This window comes from Nicotiana sylvestris, chromosome 4, assembly GCF_000393655.2.
Source record: "Nicotiana sylvestris chromosome 4, ASM39365v2, whole genome shotgun sequence".
NCBI classification, from domain to species: domain Eukaryota; kingdom Viridiplantae; phylum Streptophyta; class Magnoliopsida; order Solanales; family Solanaceae; genus Nicotiana; species Nicotiana sylvestris.
Genome location: NC_091060.1, coordinates 119,384,652 through 119,394,360, shown reverse-complemented (window position 1 = coordinate 119,394,360; position 9,709 = coordinate 119,384,652). Strand labels below are relative to the sequence as shown.

Below are 9,709 nucleotides of genomic sequence, written 5' to 3'. Positions count from 1 at the left end.
CGTTTGTTTAAGTTAGGGAGGATGTGACGACCCGGCCAGTCATCTCATGAACTACCGCTCTGTTTTCCCCATTTCTACTTCTTTATGCTTCGTTATCCTTGTTTTTGGTATCGGGTTAGTCGAATTGAATCCGGAATGATTTTGGTGAATTTTGAGACACTTAGTCTCTTTTAAGGAAAGTTGAGTTGGAAAAGTCAACCGGATGTTGACTTATGTATTAGAGGGCTCGGATGTGAGTTCTGATAGTTCGGTTAGCTTTGGGATGTGATTTATGACTTAGGAGTGTGATCGGAATGGGTTTTGGAAGTTCAGAGTAGAATTAGGTTTGAATTGGTGGAGTGGATATTTTGGCGATTTCCGATTGGTAGACGAGATTTTGATATAGGGGTCGGAGTGGAATTCCGAGAGTTGCAGTAGCTCTGTTGTGTCATTTGGGATGTGTGTACAAATTTTCAAGTTATTCGGACGTGGTTTGGTTGGGTTTTTTATCAAAAGCAGAATTCGGAAGATTTTAGAAACTTAGGCTTGAATCCGAGGTGTTTTGGTTGATTTGGTGTTGTTTCAAGTGTTTTGATGATTGGAACAAGTTTGAATAAGGTATTGGGTTATGTTTGTACTTTTGGTTGAGGTCCCGGGGGCCTCGGGTTATTTCGGATGGTTGACAGAGGAGTTGAGATGTTATTGCAGCTGCTGAAATTCTGCTACTTCTAGAATTTACGCACCTGCGGTTTGGGGACCGCAGGTGCAGCACCGCATATGCGATGGAATGGCCGCAGAAGCGGACTAGGAGAATTTTGTCAGGGACCGCAGAAGCGGTCAGGATGGCCACATCTGCGAAGTCGCAGATGTGGTAAGTGTATCGCAGATGCGACTTTTGGGCTCTTAAGTGAATTCCACAAAGGCAGAGGATTTTCCGCAAATGCGGTATCGTAGAAGCGGCAATGGGGCCATGGATGTGGAACAACTAGGCAGAATAATTAAAAAGAGTCATTCGCGAATTTTGGGTTATTTCACCATTTTTGTACTTCGGCTTGGAGCTTTTTGGGCGATTTGAAACAGGAATTTCAGGGGAACATCATTGAGGTAAGGGATTTGAACTTAAAACTCATTCCTATGCTATTATTTCATGGATTAGATCTATGAATCAAGGAAATTAAGGGTGAAATTTGGGAAACCTAGGGTTTAGAATTGGAGACTTATGATTGACGATTTGATGGACCATTTGGGGTCGGATTTCTAAACTTTTGATATGTAATGAACTCGTGGGGAGATGATGAATCTATTAGTGTAAAAATTTCTGAATTTCGAGACGTGGGCTTGGGGGTCGGGTTTTGGTAATTTCGGGATCTGTGCCATTTATTGATTGTTTTTGCTTGGGCTTCGCTCCCTTGGAATAAATGCGGTGGTGCACATGCTAGGTGACAAGTGTGTGGGCATGTACCGGTAGGGATTGTGACTCGGTACGTTCCGTAGCGACTATTAAGCCGCATATTTGAATTGGAAATATTATATTATTCTGTATTTTGGACTCTTATACTGTGTTATGGGCTGTATGCCATGTGTGGGGACTTGTGCCTACCTGTAGAAACCCTTAGGGGCATTTTGACTATTTTCCTCACTTTACTTGCTAGATGCATATCCTTAGTCATGTTTTACCTGCTTAAATGTTTAAGACTGGTTTTACTACTCTACTCCTAATTGTGAGGACTGTTTGGGCTGAGTTTCCTAATTTCCATTATTGTGCCCGACAGGATGTAAGGTTAAAGACTGAGAGAGGTTGAGAATCCAGTTGTGAGGATATATATATATATATATATATATATATATATATATATATATGGATCGGGTTACACGCCGCAGCGATACTTATATAGATCGGGTTGCACGTTGTAGCGATATATATATTGGATCGGGCTGCACGCTGCAGTGATATGATACTTGGGTTGTAAGAGCCCCTCCGGAGTCTGCACACCCCTAGTGAGCGTAGCCGACTATTATATATGGATCGGGCTGCATGCCGCAGCGGTTACTAAGATTTATGTTATTATGAGATGTTAATGAGCAGAGTACTGAGAGTGAGTACTGAGTGATGAGAGTAAAGTCACGAGCGACTGAGAGGCTGCCTGAGGGGCCATATTTTGAGTGATTCCTTGCTCGAGGGGCCCTGTTATGATGTTTTCACTGATTTCACTCTTCTTTTAAATAAGCCTATGTCGGATATATTGCCAAGTATCTGGTCTCAAATGTTTTAAACTGGAAATATTGATTTTACGACGGAACTGATTTTAAACTGTGAAACTGAACCGTTATTTTGTTGATTATTCAGTTATATGCTTTTGAACTGCTCGTCACTGCTTTCAGTACTCATTTACTTTAGTTACTTACTGAGTTGGCGTACTCACATTACTCCCTGCACCTTGTGTGTAGATCGAGGTGGTCGAGCTGCCGAGTAAGAGTTTTCAGTTGTTCAGCATTTGCCGGGGATTTCGAGGTGGCCGCATGGCATCCGCAACCCTGATTTCTCCCCTCTATCTTGTTACCTTTCCACATTTTTCTAGACTATTTATGTAGTGGGTTTTTTAGACTTGTATTAGAGGCTCTAGACTCGTGACACCGGATCATTTTGGGCTATGTAGTTATGGTTATTTTGACCTTCTGCATATTTCTGTTGTTTTAACGCTTATAATGAAATTAGTATTTAAATCTTGTGTTAGAAAATGGCTTAATATTAAAGGAAAATGGGTTGTGGTTAGTTGATTGGTTGGCTTACCTAGTAATGTGATAGGCACCATCACGATCGGTATTTGGGGTCGTGACAGGGTCCAATGTAGAGTTTTCTGTCTGGCCAATGTACAAATAGTACCACAGTTTCTAAATCCTCGATTGTTGTTTTGATGTTTTTATTTTCTTCTGGTTCTTGAATAGTATTGGGCCTCGAATCTAAATTTGTTTCCCGTCTTCTGTTGAGGCTCGTGTTGTTGCATCCTCAACTGAATTTTGTGATTTCTATTTTTCGTCACTTTTTGCGCTTGAATCTGCCACAGAGTTTATGCTTCGAGAAGCTTGTTGGTCACCACGGATTTGTTGTATTCCCCATTATGATGGAAACTTGATAACTTGATGTAAAGCAGATGGAACAACATCTATTTCGTGAATCCATGGTCTGCCAAGAATCATATTATAAGCCATATCCATTTCTACTACTTGAAATTTGGTGTCTTTGACTACTCCTTATGTGAATGTGGTGAGTATTATCTCCCCTTTTTCTACGATGCTTGAGTTGTCAAAACCAGACAAGGTGTGTGCCTTGGGTATCAGCTTATCATCGGCTTGCATCTCGATTACCACTCTTAACAGAATGATATTCATGAAACTACCCGGGTCAATCAAAACTCGTTTTACATTAGTGTCATGTACAAGTAAAGATATTACTAGTGCATCATTATGCGGGGTTAGCACGCTATCTGCATCTAGATCATAAAATGTAATACTATCTTCTTCCAAAACCTGTCGAACTCGCTTCCTGCGAGAAACTGTAATTTTTGCCACTTTCTTTGTTGCCGTGTATGTCACGCCATTGATCTCTTCCCCTCCACTTATGACATTAACCGTCCATTTTTGTGAAGGAGGTTTTGGCGGTTCCTGTCTATTCTTCATATATGCTTGCTTTTCCTTTTCACTAAACAATTCAGTTAAATACTCTTGTTTTAATAAATGTTCTACTTTACCTTGTAACAATCTGCAATCCGCCGTTTTGTGACCGTGATCGTTTTAAAACTCGCACCAAAAATCGGGATTCTGCCTGCTTGGGTTTGATCTCATTTCCTTTGGCCATCGTACCTTGTCTCTCATGCTTTTCAAAACAGCCACCAACTCGGATGTTCTAACATTAAAACTGTAGCTGCTGTTGCTACCCAATTTTTCCTCACATATTTTAAACACGTGTATATACTTTCAAAATAGTACATATGCAGTCATAAGAATGCATAATTTTTTTTTATAATTTTTCCCATAATTTTAAAAGCTCCAAATTAATTTATTTCTTCTCTTTTATTATATAAATATCAAATAATTATCCTTCAAATTACTTTTGTGATGATTTAGCCATCTAAATTCATTATTTATGCCAACATAGTGTCTAAATATTTTTAGTGCATTTTTTGTAATTACATTTACATTTTGGGCTAAATTGCACATCTTTGTAATAATAGCCCATACGAATGTATAATTACATTATTTATGCATAAAATGGTATTTTATATTTTTTAAGATGTTAAATAACTATTTTAAATTATTTTAGTACACAAAAATATATTTTGGTATTCATTTATTATTTTTATGAATTATTAGTTATTAAAATTAGCTATTTAAAATATGACACTATTTTTATTCAAATTTGACGCAATACCCAGCCCAATTTTTAACCTAAACCTACCCAGTCCAAACCTTAATGCCCGAACCGGCCCCAGTCTCATTCAATCTCGGCCATTGATCATAGAGATCAACGGCCACAATTAACCCCTTCCTTTTTTAGTTCCAAACGACCCCACCAAACCCTCTCATTTCTCACCAACCGCTGCCCTGAAATCCCTTTCTTCTCCAAAAGCTCTCAACCCCTAACCCTAATTTACCCACATCGCCAATCATCTGCTGTCTTTTATGGTGCTTCCCCACCACCATCAGGCCTCTAATGGCCTCTCTTACATTGGTATTGCCATATCTAAGGTCCTCGAGGGACCAAAGTCAGTCCGCTTGCATCTATAGCCCTTTCTCACCTGTTTCAGGTTGTTCCGATTTGATTCAGAGTAAGATCTTCCTATATCTATGGGTTTCTAAGCTTGCTTTTTCACCTCTGTGTTGTTCTTCTTGAAACTCTAATTTCTTCCTTCTGAACTTCTTAGATCTGTACAGATCTGAGATGTTTTGGACCTATTTCAGATGAGTTTTACAAGAACCTTTTGATTTTTTACAAGAATGGCCTGATTTTCGAATGATTTCTCATTTTTCTCTAAACTAGGGTTTTCGGAAATTTCTTTTTCCAAAACATTTGATAATTTTTAGTGTTTAATTTTCTGTCTCCTATATGTTTTAACTGATTTTGTTAGGTTTTCTCTAACCTTAACTCGTTATACTAAAAGCCCTAATTTTTTGGCATTTATTTGTTTGGTTTTTGAGCTACTTGTGTACTGACTTTGTCCTTGCTTTGCTTCTGTGATTTTTCTTTAGCCAATTAGATGTCTTGTGATTTCTTATCCTAATATGTCGCTACTGAGTTTCTTGGTTCAACTTGTCTACTGACTATATATGTCTATGTTCATTCCGACTATTCATGGTAAACCAATATTTTTCTCCTTAAAGCAGGATTGTTTTGAATATTTGATTTACCAATCTGCTTCGTTAAAAATTATGTGTTGAGCCCTGACTATTCCTTACTTGCCTGTTTGGATTGTCTGCGATATTTGCTGACTCTTTACGTGATTTTCTCTTTTAATTAAACACTGGACTATTCTGAAGTTCTTATTTTGGTTTGATTGAAACTCTTTCCTTACAAAACCTTTGATTTTTACTGCTCTACTTGGTTTGAATGAACTTCCTGCTTTAATTAGTTTTCTCTTGCCTTATTTGTTATTTACTGATTCTTGCCAATTATTTCTTTAATTGAACTCATGTTCATTAACCCTTAATTACCTACTCTATACCCAAGCCTTACTTGATTCCCTTCCTTAAATATCTGTCATGCTTTTATCGTTGCTTGATTATCCCTTGATTAAGGGGAAGACTTACTGATTTTACGTGTGTGACTGATTTTGTGAATTTCCCTAATTGCTACATAATAGATCCCTTACCTTATTTTGTTTAAATCTTGATCACTATATAAACTCCCTCTTATTTTAACTTCTGGACACGAACAATAGTTCAAACGTTACCACTTTTACACTCTAAAAAGGCTCTCTCTGCTCTCCTTGCTACTTGTGATCTCTGTTGTTCTAGCCGATGGCAAGCCAAGGCTGGAAATTGCACAATACCTTTCTCACATCTTGTGTTTTTCATTCTTTAACTTGGTATGCTTCTGATTAATTTTAAGAATCAAAACCTATGTGTTTACTTACTACTTTAGTCCACATGGCCTGAGTCCATTCTTGCCCCTGTTTACTGCTTACCAAGCATGTCTTATACTGCCTATTCGAATTTGTAATTAGCATGTTTCCACTTTACTTGCTTGTTTTATATCTTGTTTAACATGTTTGCATATGAAACTAAGCCTATTTGACTGACTACTGTTTATCTAGCATGCCTAGACTCCGCCTTTGTGTAATTAGCATGCCTCACCTGTTAATACTTGCCTAGCATGCCCATCTAAGTCTTTGCTTGCTCTACCTCACTCTTGCTATGTTAATTATTCTCCCTAGAATGGCTTCAACATGTTTCTGTTGTGATCTTTGCGGCATGACCTGCATCCTAACCTACTAGCTCTATATAACTTCTCAAAAACTCTATGTATTCTTTTGTTTGTGTGATCCATTGAGGTGTACTCTCTATGTTCCCAATCCCTCTTCCCTTGTGTGAAGGTTGCTTGCCAAAGTACTCCCTAAAACTGTTTGTTCTATGACTTGTGTTCTGATTGCAAAATTATTTCTTTACACTTTCCTCAAACTATTTTATCACTAATGGTTTTCAGAAATTCTTTTCAGTCCGAAGACCTTTCATTAAACTTTTTCAAACCATTATGCACTTTCACCTACTTCTAGAATACTAGGTCCTACCCCTCTAGTATGTGTACTACTTAGAGACCCTTGAGATCTCTTTGAACTATGGCATATCAGGGATGGCACTTCCACACTGCACATAAATCAGTTATTATTTGAGAAAAATCTAGGTGTGAGCACTGTCCGGGATCCTTGAGGTCCTTAGGGAACTCTGACACATCTAGACATGAAATTGGCTATGGAACTTTGGCATTTGAGACTACTAGAGGCTTATAAATCATTCGGGCGTACCTCAGGCTCCCTATAGATTAATTTATGTTCTATATATGTATTTTTATTCAATTCATTGGTCTGTAATAATTATTATAAACAAACATTGGGGTGATTCGTGAAAAAGGGAGGGTAGTTATATACTGTGGATAAAGTTGGGTAGATACCATGCCTATAGGGTCCATGTTGATTCAAATGTGTTTGTTAGATAACATGCCAATAAGATCTGGTTTGGTTTAAATAAGTTCTGTTTGATTTACTTCCACACAATTAGAAGTCATGCCTATAGGATCTAAATCAGCTTTTAATAATTAGGCACCATGCCTATACGAGTTAAAATCATCTTTAATAGAAATCATGCCTACAGGGGTTTCACTTGGGTCAAATGAATTCTGTTTGCTTCACATTATGTTTGATTAGAAATCATGCCTATAGGACATAAAACCAGTTTGGTTAGAAAAATCAATTTAATTCATGTTCATTTTGAATTGGTTTAGTTAATTAATCTGTCCGATCCTTTAATAAGTTTTCAACGCCGCCTTAATTAATATTACTAGAGAACATGCCTATACGATCTAAACTGACGTAAAAAAGTTGTTTGCTATTTCATTGCATTCTTAGTAAATAATAGATATCATGCTCCTAGGATATCATTATTACGCGTCTAGGCAAGCCCGTAGGGCGACTAAAACCCTATAGACTATAAAATTGCGCCTTGTTATTTGACACTGCTCGAATTCAACAAGTTTGAAAGAATCAGTAGGCAAGTAGGATTCAGTTCTTCGACACTTTGTTCCTCATTCAATACTGTATAATCTCTGCTCACCTAGATATCATGTTCTAAGGTTTTCTCTTAAATACTTGAAACTGTTGTTTGAGACATGCACTTACTTGTTATGTTTGTAGAGGTAAATATGAGCCTTTAATTGTTCTCTTTAATGGAGTCCTAACAGTTTTGATTGACACCTAGATTTTTCTCCTTTAAGTATTTTAGGATGGTTTAGAACTACCTAAATTAGAGGTCCTAAATACCTCCAGGGCCACAAGGAAGGGACGGGTAGCACACGCATAGGATATTTTCAAGGTTGATATAACGCTTTAGGCTATGACCAAGGGGAGGGAATTGGGTAGTAAGGATATGATGACTACGCGCTAATGTCACATGTAGCCCCTCATTGAGGAGTGCTTACCGGACATTGTGTAGGTATGATCCTGTAGGCTAACCAACCTAGGACCCCTCTTTCCCAACTCCCGTTGTTTAAATAAATTTACTTTTCGTTATATATGTGCAACTTATTCAAGCCTTTTGCCTTGTTTCATTACTTGAATCATACATGTATTTAGAATATGAAATGTGCCCTTATTTGAGAATATGTGTCGAAATTGTTTATTTGTAAAAGGACTAATTCACATATTTTATGTTCGGCCAGGACCCACCATTATGGACCGCGAGGGGTGCCTAACACCTTCTCCTCAAGGTCATTTCGATCCCTTACCCTAATCTCTTGTAATGCAAACTAGTCTATGAGTTAATTGCTCAAGGTTCCCTAACGCACCATAATCTATTAGGTGGCGGCTCTTCAAACACCCAATTCCCAAAAGGAAACGAGTTATTCCCCCTATGAATGTCGAAACTCGGACTTCCCTGTCAAAAAAGGAAAAAAGGGGGCTCGACAGCATGGCGACTCTGCTGGGGATATTTTTAGGCTCGTACCATAACGAACTTATCTTTTGTGAATTAGTACAAGCATGTTCTATCCCACGTACCCTTTCCCCTTATTTGAATTTAGTTGTTTATTTTCAAGCATTTATGATTCTTTTATTCCTAAAACTAACTTGTCTCCTTGTTTTCTTTTTCCGTAACTGTCTTTAAATTATTCAAAATACTATGTTTATTATTTTTCTTACGTTCAAATACTTGACAACATGTTATTTATTGATGCATAAATCATGCTCAACATCATATTCCACTCGTGCGTAATTAATCCTATAGCAAAGCTTGATGAGTGTTTGCGCTCTTCCAATATATCACCCTTTAAATTCGGAAAGGCGTATTTGAGGTAAAACTAGTTGATCAGCGGTGCATTCGACGGTTCCATGCCTTTCCCCCTCAAGTTATCCACTTGAGGGTCCTAGTCTAGACCTCTATAGAAACCTTACTTTGATTAAATTGTACATGCATCATAGTCCAACCTAGCTGGGTTAATCTGTTGTCTACATAATAACCCTTTAAGACAAGCCTTATCTAAAAGTCCATCAGGTTTTTCATTATCCCAACGGACGTAACCACGATTATGTGCATTAATTTGGAGAAATAAGTTCCAATATGCTAATCATTAGTGTATAAATAGATGAACTTGGAGGGGGAAAGGGCCTAACACTCTTTGTTTTGTAGAAAATGAGGCACGAGGTCCCTAGATTAAGTATGGTTAGCACACCCTCACTATTGCTAGACTGGTAGAGGGATCTTCCTTCATGTGACCAAAACCATGTGAAACGAGTCTTAGGAAACTTGCCTTCTTTGATGGACCTTCAGCTCAACAAAATGTTGATTGAGGCTGCAACTATGTGCTAGGACAAGGAAAGGGCTGTGTTCCATTTTGGGAACATAGAAATGACACCCCTTCTAGAAGAGATAGGAGGATTTGCTGGGTTACCTTGGGATAGTCCTAATCTATTGGTGCCTGAAAATCGCACTGCTAGGGATTTCTGAAGATGATAGGGTTGAAGAA

The 9,709-nt window shown here is 38.0% G+C and overlaps 1 protein-coding gene across 1 annotated transcript; it reads right to left on the bottom strand.

The window, feature by feature from the left end:
• Positions 1–3,231: 3,231 nt before the first annotated feature.
• On the bottom strand, positions 3,232–3,835 carry LOC138890075 (uncharacterized). Its single transcript, XM_070173426.1, has 2 exons — positions 3,729–3,835; positions 3,232–3,679 (listed from the first exon to the last, which is right to left on the bottom strand). The coding sequence occupies exons 1-2, from the start codon at positions 3,833–3,835 to the stop codon at positions 3,232–3,234; spliced, it is 555 nt and encodes a 184-aa protein (XP_070029527.1).
• Positions 3,836–9,709: the final 5,874 nt, after the last annotated feature.